The sequence below is a fragment of the Nannospalax galili genome, unplaced genomic scaffold, assembly GCF_000622305.1.
Source record: "Nannospalax galili isolate Female #2095 unplaced genomic scaffold, S.galili_v1.0 scaffold95, whole genome shotgun sequence".
In the NCBI taxonomy this organism is placed as follows: Eukaryota; Metazoa; Chordata; class Mammalia; order Rodentia; family Spalacidae; genus Nannospalax; species Nannospalax galili.
Window position 1 is genome coordinate 5,552,830 of NW_008342393.1, and position 17,456 is coordinate 5,570,285.

Sequence of the window (17,456 nt, forward strand, 5' to 3'; positions counted from 1 at the left end):
TTCTAGAGGGAACTCTAAATTCACACTGATTTTCATTTAGCTCTATCAAGCCCTTCTGGAGTTCTACATGGTGTACTCGGTTCTGCTCTCACATACATTCCAAGCCTGGTGGTAAAAGTTATTCATGACAATTGGCAGTCCCTTAACAGCAAATATCACAGCTGAGTATGGAGACAAACACCTATTAAACCAGCACTATGAAGGCTGAGGCAGGAAGATCACGTGTTTGAGACCAGCCTGGCTATACAGACTCCCATCTTAAATTAAAAAAAAAAAACAAAAAAAACACAGCAGGTGTTATACAGCCCAAAAGAATGTTGCAGGAAAAAGAATAACTGTCTGTATAGTCATCTTTTGATCTCTAGTATTCTGAAAGTTTGTAATTCTGTCAACTTGTATCAGACGTGGGGTCACAGGCAGGCAAGGTGGCTCATTGGGTAAAGTGGCTTGCTGCTGATTCTGATGACCTAAGTTTGATCCCTAGGACCTACCGACATGGTAGAAAAAGAGAACCAATTCATGTAACTTGTCCTGACCTCCACATGGGTACCATGTCATATGTGCCCCCACACACACACACACAAATTTTAAAAAGAAAAACTGGGTCACAAAGTTTCTCACCATTTTTTTTTATAATTTTGACTTAATGAGGTCCATTTTCATTAGTCAAAAAGAGAAATTCTCTTTGAGATTTGAAATAATCATGTTAAAAGTCAAGAATAATGTGAAATTGTATTAAAAACGAATCTGAAAGATAAACTTCTATAACCCTAAATGCCCTTACTTTTCATCAAAAGGAACAAAAAAGATTTCACTTTCACCATTTTTTTTTATAATTTTGACTTAATGAGGTCCATTTTCATTAGTCAAAAAGAGAAATTCTCTTTGAGATTTGAAATAATCATGTTAAAAGTCAAGAATAATGTGAAATTGTATTAAAAACGAATCTGAAAGATAAACTTCTATAACCCTAAATGCCCTTACTTTTCATCAAAAGGAACAAAAAAGATTTCACTTTTTATACATACTTCAAGGCTTGTTTCTCTTATATTTATAAACTTCAAAGCAATACAGACAGAAACCATAGAACTCCGTATACTTCATCAAAATCAGAAAAACTGATCCACATGCACATAGCTGCATAACAAAGATAGCACAATGCTAACTACAAACAGGTTGCCAGCTAAACTGAAGAACTGAGTCTAGCAGGTGTCTCTAATTTAGCCATTTCTGTATATGTGGGACCATGTAAAATGGGAACAAAAATAATTAATGCCATCACCTAGGTCACACTCTTGACACTGTGATTACAATTTTAAGCATGTATTTGGAATCCTTGCCAAATGCCAGTATGAATCACCCACTGTTGAAGTCCATTCTTTAAGGAGTACTTATGAGTAGCATTTTTACTTACTCTGGTCAGCATAGTTTTTTGCTTTGAGTTCAAGTTGTCTTGTTTGAGATTCTAGAGATTCCACTCGAGTCTGTAAATCCTTTTTTTCCTGTTCTTGAGAATCTTCAAATTCAATGAATTTCTGATAAAGAAGAACAATACACATTTTCATCAGAGAAAAAATCTTTTTTCATATTTTCAACTCCTATACTTTTTTGGTATCAAAAATAACAAGGGTTGGCAAGATGGCTCAGCAGATAAAGGTGCCTTCCACCAATCCAATCCTGACAACACAAGTTTGATCTCCAGGACATGGTAGGAGAGAACCCTGACCCTCACATCCATGCTGAGACATGTGCCCCCCCATACAGAAATTTTTCAAAAATATATTTTAAAAAACAAGTAGCGGGCTGGAGAGATGTCTCAGTGGTTAAGAACACTGGTTGTTCTTGCAGAAGACTCAGGTTCGAATCCCAGCACCCACATGGCAGCTAACAACAGTCCGTAACTCCAGTTCCATGGGCTCTGACGGCCTCTTCTGTCCTCCTTGGGCATTGCACGACACGGGTGCACTTACCTACATTCAGGCAATACACGCATACACATGAAATAAAAAATAAAATATTTAAAAAAAAAAAAAAAGGCCGGGCATGGTGGCATACACCTTTAATCCCAGCACTTGGGGGGCGGAGGCAGAGGCAGAGGCAGGCGGATCTCCATGAGGTCAAAGCCAGCCCGGGGGGTACAAAGGGATTCAGGGGCGCTGGGGGGGCAGGGCGGCGCCCCCCAAAAAAACGGGGGGAAAGAAAAAAAAAAAACAAGTAGCAACAAAAAAGAGGTCTACAAGTCATAAAATTTGGTTGATTTTAAGTTTTTCTATGAAAATTGTATTTAAAAACCTCCAAATACAGAAGTAAAAATATAACAAAATATGTTTAGTAAGGTGTTTTCATTTTACATAATAGACATTCTAAAGGGATATATATCCCATTATAATAAATCTTTTAGTATACTTACATATTCATCTTAAGTTGAGAATAATTACTTAATCAATAATATGTACAAGACAAAAGAATGATGAAATAATATGCTGTGATTATTTGATTAGTAAGAGATCTTAAGGCTGGGGATAGATTAATATGGATAATCCCTGTGTTCCTTGAAATACTCTTCTTTATTCATTTGGCTTCCAGTATTTTTCTTTGTTTGCCTTGCTTTTTCTAGCTGTTCTTTCTTGGTCCTCTTTGCTGACAACTCCTCCCCAACTTCACACTGAAGTACTCAGTCCTTGGACACTTTTCCTTCCTAATTTTTGTCAGTTTCTTTTTTAAAAAAAATTAAAAGTGTATTAGTGTATGGGGGCTTGAGAGATGCTTCAGCAGTTAAGAGCACCGAGTGCTCTTGCAGAGGATTTAGGTTTGGTTCCTAGTACCCACATGGCTGCTCACAACCATCTACAACTCCAACAAATCCCATGTCCTCTTCTGGCCTCTGTGGACACCAAGTACACACATGGTACACATATATACATGCAGGCAAAACACAAATAACAATAAAAATAAATTTTTAGTGTCTATGTGCAAGCATTTATAGGAATGCATGCCACACAGTGCACACGTGGCAGTCAGAGGTCATCTTTGTGGAGTCTGTTCTTTCCTTCCACATTTACCCAGCATCCAGGGATTAATCTTAGGTCTCCAAACTTGCATCATTGGGTGGCAACACCTTTATCTGCTGGCCAGCCTTGTTTGTTTCATACACAGAGCCTTACTATGTTGCCCAGGCTAGCCTTAAACTCACAATCTCCTGCCTCAGCCTCCCAAGTAGATGGGATTACAACCTGTGCCAGAACTGGCTTCCTTTGTTTACTCTGTGTGTGTGTGTGTGTGTGTGTGTGTGTGTGTGTGCATGCTACGTATGTGTTCATGTATGTGAAGGCAGGTGTACATGTAGAGGTCAGAAGACTAATCTCAGGTGTTAGTCCCTGCCTTCCACCTTGTTTGGGACAGGTCTCTTTGTTGTTCATTGCTGTGTATGACAGTGTAGCTGGTCAATGAGCTTCCAAGGATTCTCTTGTCTCTGCCTTTCATCTCACTATAGAAACATAGGGATTATCAATGTGCATTATCATGCCCAGCTTGATGTGGGTTCTCGGGATTCAAGCTCACATCCTTACACTTGTGTAGCAAGCCCTTTACCACCGAGCCATGTCCCTGTCCCTCCTTGCTACCCTCCTTTGGTGATCTTATCTATTTTCCTAACTTTAAATAATAATTTATGTTGGAAGCTTCCAAATTTTGATCTCTAGACCTGAACTTCAGATTTGTATGTCCCACAGCCTACTTCCTGGACAATTTCATCTGGGTTCTAATAAACACCTTTAACTTAGAGTCTCAAAAACCTGCTCCTCTCTCTGGTTCATGAAATAATTGCCATCATTTTATTCATGCCCTAAACTTTGGAGTGAGCTTTGACTCTTTCCTTCTTCTAATACCTTGTATCAGATCCATCAGCAAATAAACCTCAGGTCTGACAGCTTTTCATCATCTCCATCACCACCCTGATCTGTGCCACCATTAGCTTTTTCTTTTTTTTGAGACAGGTTCTTCCTACAGCCCCAACTGGCCTGGAGCTCACTATGAGATCTGGCTGGTATTAAACTCACAAAGATCCGCCTGCCTCTGCCTCCCCAGTGCTGGGATTAAAGGCGTGCGCCACCACGCCCGGCATCTGTGCCACCATTAGCTATTGCTTGGAATATGGCTATAGCATTCACCTCCTAAATGGGCCAATCCTCTATAATGAATGCATAATGGCCAGGGAAATCCTTTCAACATAAGCCAGATTTTTCTCCTCTGCTCAAGACCTTCTGATACTTTAAGTTGTTTACTATAGTCCTTTCTATGGGCCTTCCAGGGTCTACAATATCCATTCCCACCATCCTCTTACTTGTTTGATATCATCTTCTTTTACTTACTTTTTTTTTATAAATTCAGAATTTTTAAATTTTTATTTATTATTTTTATTTTAAATGTATGCAAGTATTGCCTGCATGTAGGTAAGTGCACCCGTGTGGTGCAATGCCCGCGGAGGACAGAAGAGGCTATTGGATACCCTGGGACTGGAGTTACAGACAGTTGTTAGCTGCCATGTGGGTGCTGGGATTCGAACCGGGTTTTCTGCAAGAACAACCAGTGTTCTTAACCGCTGAGCCATCTCTCCAGCCCCATTACCCACTTTCTCCACGGCTTCCTGTGACTCCTTGCAAGTCTCCCAGCATGTTGAGGCTTTAGAGGCAAGCCTTTGCACTTGCTTCCTACTGTTGGAAGTCTTTAACCCAGATAACCAAATGGCTCGCTCCCTCTTCACTTTCCTTCATGTCTTTATTTAAATACCATCTTCTTTTTAAAATAATTTTTGAGAATTTCATACATGAGCACTATGTTTATATAATTTCCAACCCTTTCTCCCCATGTATTTGTATAACCTACTGATTCCATTTAGTGCTTATATGTATATGTGTTAAGGACTGATCATTTGGGATTAAATATCTTATCAAGGAGCTCATCCTTGGAGAGGACTGATTCTCCTTCTCAGCAGCAACTGATTGCCTGTGGCTTTATTTTGGACTTTCTGAGACAGGATTTCCTTGTAGCCCCAACAGGCCTGGAACTCACTCTGTAGACCAGGCTGGCCTCGAACTCACAAAGATCTGCCTGCCTCTGCCTCCCAAGTGCTGGGATTAAAGGTGTGCACCACTGTGCCAGGCTTGCTTGTAGCTCTTTATCTAGAGGTGGAACCTTAAATTTTTCCCCATCCATGAGACCTTACTCATTTTCCTATCTCTGCCTCTTCCTCCCCTTGATTATTTTTTTCCCTGGAGCACTTATCCATATCCAGCATGCTAAATATTTTAGTAGTTTACCTTATTTACTATGTGCCTATCCTCACCACAGTGTAGGCTCCATGAAGGCAAGGATTTTGGTTTTACTTACTGTCAATAACCACAGTTGGAAAAGTGATGACATGCTCTAAATATGTGAAACAAATTAATAACAAAAGTTTTACAGTAAAAAATAAAACTTATGTAGAATGTATAAATTACAAAAAGAAACCTTATGTTTCACTAGAGAGTAATATAGCCCAGTGATACAGCACTTGCCTAGCATTCCTCTGCCTCACCAGTGTTGGGACTAGAGGTGTGCACCACCATGCCCAACCAACACACTACTTTTAACGTGCACTTTTTAATCCATTACCTACTTTATTAGTCCTTGAACTTTTTCTTTTACTCACAGAGATCCGCCTGCCTCGGCCTCCCAAGTGCTGGGATTAAAGGAGTGCCACCACGCCCAGCTCCAACCTCAGAAGACACTGCTTTCTGTCTGTACATACTGCCTTCTTATGGGAAAAATCCCTCTCCCTGTTTCATGCTAATTCTCTTCAGTCCATGTAACTTGACTGGTGTTGACTCCATCTCTCTAGGGAGAGATCAACCAGACTACTCAGAGTTCTTTCTGGGACATTTGCCAACTATTATGAAAAATATTACCTGCTTTAAAAAAAAAAGGTATTAATTATTATTATTGTGTGTATATGAATGATGTGATAGAGAGGGGCCTCATGTGTGTCAAAACATGCATGTGGAAGTCAGAGAACAACTTTGTAGAGTTGGTTTTCTCCTTCCACCTTTACGTGGGTTCCGGGGATCAAATTCTGGTTGCCAGGCTTATACAGCAAGTAGTTTTCCTCAATAAACCATTTTCCATCTTGCCAACACCACGGTTCTTTTTTTTTTTTTAATTGTAGCCCTGGCTGGCTTGGAAATTCCAGAGATCCACCTGCCTCTGGCTACAAGTGCTGGGCTTAAAGGTATGAGTCACCATGCCTGGCACTGTAGCTTCTTTATTATAATTTGCACATAAACAGTATTTTTGTCCAAAGTAAATAGCATTTTAGAAGCTTTATCCTAGTCACTTTTTTGTGGGGGTAGTATTTCTGGTTTTTTTAATTATTATTTTTATTTTATGTGTATGCATGTATTGCTTGCATGTAGGTAAGTGCACCGTGTTGTGTAATGCCCGTGAAGGTCAGAAGAGGCTGTCGGATCCCCTGGGACTGGAGTTATGGACAGTTGTTAGCTGCCATGTGGGTGCTGGGATTCAAACCCGGGTCTTCTGCAAGAACAACCAGTGTTCTTAACCGCTGAGCCATCTCTCCAGCCTGTATTTTTCTTTTTTTTTTAAGATAGGATCTCAATATGTTGCCTAGGTTGGCCTGGAACTTGTTATCGCATATCCCTACCTTCAGACTGCTAGGATTATACATATATGCCCCCAAGTCTGGTAGCCAGGGACATTTTGAAAAAGAAACCTAAACAGATGCATCTGAATAAGAACCTCTGTAACTGATTTAATGTGGCTTAACTTTCCAATGACATGACTTTATAAAATTGGTCACCCTGTACTATACTTGGCTAGTAGCACTAGAATAATCACAATGAGGTTAGCAATTAACAAAATCAAGGAGAGCGAGGCAGTTTGTCAGAGGCCTTCATATAAGTATATAGTATAAATCCCCCTTCCTTTTCCTGTCTCTGTCTCTCTCATACACACTCTTTTTTTTAAGCAGGGCAGGTAGGGAGTAAAAAAGCCTGTGAATGGGCTTTTTCAGCATGTATAATATATACATCTTCACTAGACACCTTTTTCCATCTTAATAGCCAGCAACAACACTGACGTAACTTCAGTCTGAAGTCTCCTGGGAGCAACTAGACACTGCTTTGAAAAAAAAAAAAAAAAGTAGTGGACAATACCAACTTATGTCAGGATCTAAAAAAAGAATAAGCTTTGTAGTGAAGCAAAATGCCTGCAAGTCCAGATGGCTTATAAGGAGTGCTTTGCCCTACTCTTCTAAAGAAAAACAAATGAATACTTTGAAAAGGCAAGCTCCCAAAGTTTAAAAAAAAATCCTTAGAGCTTGTTGTTCTCTGGAGTAAGATGCAGAAGACCAGCAATGGTTGGAGAGCCCTTTAAACAGTGCTTGGAGCATAGAAGTTGTCTAAAAACTAGCACCACCAAGTAACAGACTTACTTTTCAGATTTCCTCCAAGATGTACATCCCATCATTTATTCTGCAGAGTACGGGGGAAGGAAATTATTTCCATTATATAGTAATGACTCATTTTAGTTAAGTGTACTTATTTTTCAAATGTAGTCTGTTTTACAAAATAAGGGAGGTCTGAAAGTCATATTAAGTAATATAGAAAGGATACACAACCCCAATCTGTAGAAAATTTTTCAAACACAAAAAATTTGGTTTCAAAAATTAATGTAAAGAAATTAATATCTATAAACCAGGTATGGTGGTTCATGCCTGTAATCCCCAAAAGTTCAAAGTCATTCTCAGCTACATAGCCAAGTTCAAAGCTAGGCCATACTGTCCTCAAAAAATAATGTCAAATGGGTATGGTGCTACATACCTGTAATCCCAGCACCAAGGAGATTCAGGCAGGAAAATCACATGCTCCAGGCCATCCTGAGCTACATGACAAAACTTGGCCTCAAAAAAATAAAATAAAAAAACCAACAAGCAGCAAGAACAAAACTGGATCATCACAGACACGATTGTACATATACACATCTAAATCTTTGCACCCCAACACTTTGGGCATCTGAGGCAGAAAGATGAAGAGTATGACTGGGCTACATAGCAAGTACCACCAGTGTGGGCTTTATATATAAATTGCTGAGACAGACGGTTTGGTGTGTAAAGTGCTTTGCTACACAAGCCTGAGTACCTGTGTTTAGACCCCCAGAACCCATGTAAAAACCAGGTGCAGCAGCACACCTATAATCCCACAGCTGGGGTGGCAGAGATAAGGGGATGCTCAGAGCTCTCTGGTCAGCCAGTCTTGCTGAAACAGTGAGCTTCAGGGTTAGTGAGGAAATCCTCAAAAAAAATAATGTGGAGGGGGCTGAAGAGATGGCTCAGCAGTTAAGAGCACTGGTTGCTCTTGCAGAAGACCTGGGTTCAATTCCCAGCACCCATATGACGGCTACCAATCATCTGTAACTCCAGTTCCAGGTGATCCAACACCCTCTTCTGACCTCCACAGACACTGCACAGGGGTGCACCTACCTACCTGCATGCAGGCATTATACACATACACATAAATTTGAAATACTAAATTTAAAAAAAAAAAATTTTTTTTTTTTGGTCTTTTTGAGACAGGGTCTCCCTGTAGCCCCAGCTGGCCTGGATTTGGTATGGAGACCAGGCTAGAATTTATATTGTTTCATCTCATGTCATGTATAGTCTTTTTTCCTGCAAATAGTTTTTGGGTTTTTGTGGGGGTTTTTGCGTTGATGAGTTGTAAAAGAATGTTTTAACAAGATTTTTGCTTCAGTGACTTATTTAGAACAAATCAAAAGTCCTTTTTTTTTTTTTTTTTTTTTTTTTTTTTTTTTAAAAAAAAAAAACTGGAACTTGCTATGTAGACCAGGCTGGCTTCACAGAGATCCACCTGCCTCTGTCTCCCAAGTGCTGAGATCAAAGGTGTGTGCCTCCACGCCCAGCCTAAAAGTCTTAGACTTAAGAGCCAAAAAACAAGCAGAAAAAAGTGGAGAGCATAAAGGAAAATAGCAGAGGTCAACCTCTGACTTCCACATACATATGCATGTAAACACAGACACAATGGTAAGCCCTGTCTCAAAAAATAAAAACAAAAAGGTCAAAGAGGTACAAAAGTGAGATGACTAAGCAGATAAAGGCACTAGCCACCAAGCCTAAAGGCCTGAGTTTAGTCCCTGGAAGCTACGTGATGGAAGGAGAACCATCTCCTACAACTTTAACCTCCACACGTGTGCTGTGGCATGAAAGCACAGAAACACAAGTGCATATGTATACATACATACATATATATATATATATATATATATATATATATACACACACACACACAAACAAATATAAAAAGGGGGGATAATGTTCACATTAAAAAACACAGGGGGCTGGAGAGATGGCTCGGTGGTTAAGAACATTGATTGTTCTTGCAGAAGACCTGGGTTTGAATCCCAGTACCCAACATGGCAGCTAACAGCTGTCTGTAACTCCAATTCCAGGGGATCTGACAGCCTCTTCTGTCCTCCGCAGGCATTGCATGACATGGGTGCACTTACCTACATGCAGGCAATACACAAATACACATAAAATAAAAAGTAACAATAAATTAAAAAAAAATTTTAAACTACATACACACACAAAATAAATGTAAAAAAGGATAGTGGAGGGGCACACACAACTATTTCACATTAAAAAAAACCTAAAACATTAAAACAAGTATAAATGCATGGGCCATCTTTGTATTCATACTGAAACATCCAACATACAAACACACTTATGAGAGAACTGGGAAAATGTAAAGACTAATTAAATATGAAATGCTCTATGGAACCAGGCATACTGGCTCACACCCGTAATCCTAACATGAAAAAGGCTGAAGAAGGGGGACTGCCATGAGTTTAATACTAGTCTGGGCTGCATTGTGAGCACCAGGCCAGCCTCGGCTATAGACTGTTCAGAAGAACAACACTATATGGGCTGTGCCTGGTGGAGAAGGCCTGAACTGCTACTAGAGAGTGTGAGGCAGTGAGATCGCAAATTCAACTACACAGTGAATTCAGGGCCAGGCAGCAACTTACTGAGAGACTATGTCAAAGTCAAAAATATAAACACAGTAGAGTGTATAGATCAGTGAGAGTGCTCATCCAGCATGTTCAAGGCCCTGGGTTAATTCCCCAGGTACTGCAAAAACAAAGCAAAAAACCCTACTATAAAGGATATCATCTTTTAGGCCTGATAATGATATCTTTTTAAACCTCAGAGATACATCAATATACAGTATTTGATATGCTTTAAAATTATAGGAGTTGGGTATGGTGGCATACACCTATAATCCCAGCACTTAGGAATCTAAGGCCAGTCTGCACTACACAGCAAAATTGGTCTCAAACAGAGCAAAATAAAACAAAGGTTAAGAGAGTGTACTGCTCTTGCAGAGGACCCAAGTTCAGGCCCCAACACCCATGTCAAATGGTTCACACCTGCTTATAACTCTAACTCCAGGGAATCTAACACTCTCTCTGATCTTCACACGCAACTGCATTCATATGCATATACGCTCACTCAGACGTACACATATACATATAATTAAAAATAAAAATAAGGGGCTGGAGAGATAGCTCAACAGTTAAGAACACTGGCTGCTCTTGCAGAGGACCTGGGTTTAATTCCCAGCACCCACATGGTGGCTAACAACCATCCATAACTCTAGTTCCACGGGATCCAACACCTTCTTCTGACTTCCACGGGCATTGCACAGCACCAGTGCACTTACACACATGCAAGCAATACACTCATACACATAAAATAAAAATAGTAAATAAAATATTTAAAAATAAATTAAAAAATAAAAATAAACCTTAAAATTTTTATGGGGGAGATGGTGAAGGGAAGTAGGGAACATGAAGTAGTATTAGCTTGATGTTAGAACTGGTGGAATGGACTAGTAAGTATATGGGAGTTCACTATATTAGTCTAGTCCCGCTAACCTTTAATCTTTGTACATTTCTTTAATAAATTTTAAAAGAATCTTAGAATAAAATTTCTAGTATCATTTAGTAATTTCTACTAACAACCCTCCTATCATGAAAGAGCAAATAAATACGTACAAAAGGACATGTACAAGGGTATTTGCTGAAAATTATCTGTAACAGTTCAAAACTAGAATATAAAAAACATGGCCTGTGACACAGATGGTGCAGCAGGTTAAAGCTCTTGATGCCAACCCTGACAACCTAAGTCCAATTCCTGGAACCCACATAGTGGCTCCCACCAGTTGTCCTCTGATGTCCATGTGCACACTGTGGCACACATACACATATGCATACTAAATAAATGTAATTTTAAAACAGTAGGGCTGGAGAGATGGCTCAGAGGTTAAGAACACTGACTGTTCTTGTAGACGACCTGGGTTCAAATCCCAGAACGCACATGGCAGCTAACAACTGTCAGTAACTCCAGATCCAGGGGATCCAACAGCCTCTTCTGTCCTCCGTGGGCAATGCACGACACAGGTGCACTTACTTACATGCAGGCAATACATGCATACACATAAGATAAAAATAATAATTAAAATGTAATTTTTTTAAAAAAAAGGAAAGAAAGCATACTGGTACTGCTCTTCCAGAGGAAGAGTTCAGTTCCCAGCACCCACAAAGAGTGGCTCACAACCACCTCCAGCTCTAGGAGGGTCTAATGCACCTCTGTCCTCCTTGGGCAACACACACACAAATTTTTAAAAATAGTAATAAATCTTTTGAAAAAGAAAAGGAAAAGTCAGGGATGGTGATGCAAGTCTATAATCCCAAGCAGGAGGATGGGGAGTTCAAGGCCAGCCTTAACTATATGAGACCCTATCTCAGAAAAGGAAGAAACAAATAAAAAAATCCCTACAAAACTGGAAGATAATTTAAATGCCCATTGGTGCACAATGAATAAACAAATCATGGTAGAGCTATACTATAGAAACTTTGTAATAAGTCAGAGTATTAGTATGGAGGCGAGGGTGGGGCTGAAAACAAGATATCTTAAAATCACTACTTAGTAATATCCCTGGTAAGTCCCCAGTCTCATCTCAGAGGAGCCAAGTATCCTTCCTTGCTCACCACACAGGAGACATGGTTTGTTTTCTGAAAAAAATCAACCAAAGAGATTATAGACTCTTAAGGACTGGTGCTAAATGAAATTAAATAAACCAAATAACAACAATGACAATAGACTTCTCATTTCTTGCCCTCATCCAGTCTCCCATACTACAGATAATTAGCCTTACCTACTACTCCATTAGCCACCCCCAAAGAGATTATCATTCTCTCAGGAAGAATTCATGGGCTAGTGAAATCTAGGTTCCCATGAAGCAGCTAACAGCATCCATGCACACAAAGTTTCAGAGCATTCTTTTGCAGTGCCTCACTTTTTTAAAAAATGAAGAGAAAATTAAGGGTTACCAGACACTTGAAACTACAACTTGAAAAGAGAGACCAAAACTATCTGAAGAAAAAAAAAAGAGAGAGAGAGAGATTCCGAGGAAAACAGACAAAGCAGGAACAAATGAAAACTATAATTAATATATTTAGAGACCAGAGAAAAGTCATTGGCTCCCATGAGACCAGAACTGTAGGCTATTTTTAAAAAGGGGTGGAGAAGGGAAAACAAGAACAAGAAAGAGCTCTCAAAATTTAAACTACAAGGAAGAATTAAACACATTTTCTTTGTTTCATTCTTTTTTTTTTTTTGGTCTTTTTGAGACAAGGTCAGACCAGGCTGACCTTGAACTCACAGAGATCCACCTGCCTCCCTCTACCTCCCAAGTGCTGGGATTAAATACGTGCACCACCACACCTGGCCACATTTTCTTTCTTTCTTTTTTGAGACAGGGTCTCCCCGTAGCCCCAGCTGTCCTGGAACTCACTATGTAGACCAGGCTGGCCTTGAACTCACAGAGATCCGCCTGCCTCTGGGTGCTAGGATTAAAGGTGTGTGCCACCACGCCTGGCTATTATCAGTCTCTTTTAAACTAGATTTTCCATTAGATGGCTCAGTGGTTAAGAGCACTCCCTGCTCTTTCAAAGGACCCTGCTTTGGTTGCCAGCACCCACATGACATCTCACAAGCAACTTTAACTTTAACTCCAGTACCAGGGATCTGATGCCCTCTTCTGGCCTCCAGCACCAGTTATGCACACGGTGCACATTCATACATGTAGGCAAACAATCATGCACATAAAATGAAAAAGTAAATCGCCAAGCCTGGTGGCGCACACCTTTAGTCCCAGCACTCAGGATGCAGAGGCAGAGCTCTGTGCGTTCAAGGCCAGCCTGGTCAACATGGTGAGTTCCAGGCTAGCTGGTGTTATATAGGGAGACCCTATCTCAAAAAGACGCCGCCCCCGACTCCACAAAAAAAAAAAAAAACCAACAAAATAAAAACAAATCGTTTTAAAAAATAAGATTTTCCAGGGTTGGAGAGATGGCTCAGCAGTTAAGAGTACTGACTGCTCTTGCAGAGGGCCACATGGGCGCTAATAACTGTCAGTAACTCCAGTTCCAGGGCAATCCAAAGCCCTCTTCTGACCTCCATGGCATTGAACAACAAAGGTGTACTCACATACATGCAGGCGATACACTCATACACACATAAAAAATAAAAATAATAAATAAAATAAAATAAATAAATAAATAATAAGATTTTCCAACCCATTTCACCTGAATGATGATCTTAGAATATTATGAAAGCGATCAAAAAGTACAATTGGAATTATTCATAGCCCCAGCTGGTCTGGAACTTGCTATGTAGACCAGGGTGGCCTTGATCTCAGGGATATTAAGAGATATTTCTTGCTCACATTAAAAAAAAAAAAGATTGTGGCTGGAGAGATGGCTCAGAGATTAAGAGCACTGACTGCTCTTGCAGAGGGCCACATGGCAGCTAATAACTGTCAGTAACTCCAGTTCCAGAGGAATTGATGCCGTCTTCTGACCTCCAGCATTGCACGACACAGGTGCACTCACATACATGCAGGAAATATACTCATACACATAAAATAAAAATAAATAAAATTTAAAAAAGAGATTCTGAGGAAAACAGACAAAGCAGGAAAGGAGTAAAAGGAGAGAGAAAGGAAAATCTGAAGACCCCAACCCTCTCTGTTTTAATGAAAAGAATCTCAAGAATGTCATAAATACCAGCCTTTTAAAAATAGCGTAATAGCATGGTGATGCACACCTTTGATCTCAGTACTTGGGAGGCAGAGACAGGCAGATTTCTGTGAGTTCAAGGCCAGCCTCGTCTACATATCGAGTTCCAGACCAGCTGGAGCTACAGGGAGACCCTGTCTCAAAAAACAAAGACAAAAAAAAAAAAAGGAGCATAATATAAAATGTAACCTTTTCTAAATAACATAGAATCAGGTCCTAGAGAGATGGCTAAGTCAGTAAAGTGCCTGCTACACAAGCATGAGGACCTGAGTTTGAACCACAGAAAGAACCAGTCGGGAGGGCATGCACCTATAATTTCAGCCCTGGGGTGGAGACAGGCATATCCCCAGAGCTTGCTGGCCAAGTTAGCCTTGCCCAGTTGATGAATTCCAGGTTCAATGAGTTCAAAAAAATAAGACAGCAATAAAAGAAAATACCTGACGTCAAATTCTGGCTTTCACGAACACACACATAAAATAACTAAGAATCATAGATCAGGATATAGCTCAATGGTAGAGTGCTTTCCTAGCATATATGAGGCCCTGGATATGATCCCTAGCACCATGATAATATCAATTAAAGAAACATCACTCTCAATCACTGCAAATTGCAGATATGTCATATTTCATTATAGTCTGTAATACCTTCAAGATAAAAATGAAAACGACAGTCTCCGACTCTCCTGCCCAATTAGTCACCTCCATTCTTGTTACTCCCCTATGTGTCAGAAGTACACCCATATTTTTTAAAAAACATAAGGAAAAGTCCATTTACTACTTGAATAGATATAAAATAATTCCACACACTGGTAGTTCTCTCAACTATATCATATACTTTCTATTCTATTACACATTCATTCTGTGATACATAATTCAGTCAGTGCAACTATTCTCTCTGAAGCACATACTCAAGTAAGCCATTTAGCACATAGTGTTGACATGCAGTATTCGTTACATTACTTATGTAAGGTTGTCCTAGTTATTCACACAAGCTCTGATAATCTATGAGTTTCTCAAGGGCAAGACCATCATCTTAGACTTTTCACTCCTGTACTCTGACTCTGGGCACAAGGCGACTAACATACAGGAGACAAATAAAGGCTGAGGGATATAGCTCAGCAGTCTAGTGTATGCGAGAGGCCCTAGATTCAGTCAAATAATGGAGAGGAGTGGAATAGAGAGGTAGATAAATACCTGACTTCCAGGTAACATTTAGTATGTATGTACTAAATGGCTGGCACTTTGAAAAACTCATTTTCCTTACTCAATCCTCAGAACTCAAGGAGGTTTTTACTATTCCTATCCCATATTTACAGATGAAGAAACCAAAGCTTGGTATTAAGAAACTTGACCAGATTACACAGAATCAACAGAACCAGGATTTGAACTAAAGCAATCTGACCACATTGTCCTTAGCTACTGCCCCATATTAGTCTGTCAATTTCAGCATCCTACTTCAGAGACAATGGTCACCTAAGCATTTATCTGTAACAGATGCCCTCCTTAATTTACTGTTTACAACCTGCCAGGAGCTAAGAAATTCTTTTATTTAAAATAAAGGTATATAATGCCAGGCATGATGGCGCACACCTTTAATCCCAGCACTCGGGAGGCAGAGGCAGGCAGATCTCTGTGAGTTCAAGGCCAGCCTGGTCTACATAGTGAGTTCCAGGACAGCTGGGGCTATAGGGAGACCCTGTCTCAAAAAGGACTAAAAATAAAATAAAATAAAATAAAATAAAATAAGGGTATTACTTTGTCTTAAGTATTTCTTCAATAGGGGCTGGAGAGTTGGCTCAGCAGTTAAGAGCACCGACTACTCTTGCAGAGGACCCAGGTTCAATTCCCAGCACTCACATGGTGGCTAACAATCATTTCTAACTCCAGTTCCAAGGGATCTGACACCTTCTTCTAACCTCTTCAGGCACTGCACAACACACATGGGTGCACTTACAGACATACAGGCAATGCACTAATACACATAAAAACATATCTAACATAAAAAAATATTTCTTCAATAAACACTACATAGCAATAGCTCATTTGTAATCTTAATACTCAGAAGGCTGAGGCAGGAGGAGTGTCATGAGTTCAAGGTCAGCCTGAACTACTGGAGACCTTGACTCCAAAATAAGCAAAGCCATAAATGAATATACAGATTATTTCATCTTTTCTTGAATTTATTTTTATTTTTTTGAAATAAGGTCTTATATAGCCCAGGCTAGCCTAAAACTAGTTATGTCACAGAGACTAACCTTGAGCTCCTGATCCTTCTGCCTCAGCTTCCCAAGTGTTGGAATTACAGGAGTGAAAAACAACGCAAGGTCCAATACTGTTTTTATTTGGGGGGGGATGTTTTTTTGGTCTTTTTGAGACAGGGTCTCCCTGTAGCCCCAGATGTCCTGGAACTCACTATGTAGACCAGGCTGGCCTTGAACTCACAGAGATCTGCCTGCCTCTGCCTCCCGAGTGCTGGGATTAAAGACATGTGCCACCACGCAATACTGTATTTTTAAAACACAAATATTTGTAGACTATCCCTATGGATAGTGCAATGTAGATAAAGTATCTGAAATAGCTATACTCATAAATCATAGTTTGTCTGTATGTTAAGAAACTCAAGGGGCCAGCTGGGCATGGTGGCGCATGCCTTTAATCCCAGCACTTGGAAGGCAGAGGCAGGTGGAGCTCTGTGAGTTCGAGGCCAGCCTGATCTACATAGTAAATTCCAGGCCAGCTGGGGCTATAAGAAGACCCTGTCTCAAAAAGACAAAAAAAAAAAAGTGGGGGGCGAAAAAACCTCAAGGGGCTGGAGAGATGCTCAGTGGTTAAAGAGCACTAGCTGCTCTTTGCAGAGGACCTGAGTTTGGTTGCTAGCACCCACATGGCAGTTAGCAATCATCTGTAACTTCAGTTCCAGGGTATCCAACACCCTCTTCTAACCTCTGAGGGCACTGCAGGACATGGGTGCACTTACATACATGCAGGCAGGCAATACACTCATACGCATAAGAATAAAAATAATAAATTAAGGGCTGGAAAGATGGTTCAGCAGTTAAGAGCACTGACTGCTGAGGACCCAGGTTCGATTCCCAGCATCCACATGGCACCTACAAACCGTCCTTAACTACAGTTCCAGGGGAATCCAAAGCCCTCTTCTTACCTCTGTGGCATTGCATGACAAAGGTGCACTCACATACATGCAGGCAATACACTAATACACATAAAATAAAAATAATAAAATAT

General features: G+C 40.2%; 1 protein-coding gene across 16 annotated transcripts in view; it reads right to left on the reverse strand.

Moving 5' to 3' along the window:
• Window positions 1-17,456, reverse strand: part of Spag9 (sperm associated antigen 9) — a 159,187-nt gene that overhangs the window by 129,692 nt on the left and 12,039 nt on the right. For 15 of the 16 annotated variants that reach the window (XM_029566107.1, XM_029566104.1, XM_029566102.1 and 12 more), the window contains exon 2: window positions 1,415-1,535. In XM_029566107.1, coding sequence (XP_029421967.1) covers window positions 1,415-1,535 — 121 coding nt within the window. Of the gene's footprint in view, window positions 1-1,414; window positions 1,536-17,456 lie in introns of those variants that run through there. The other variant, XM_008838401.1, reaches the window with a different exon arrangement.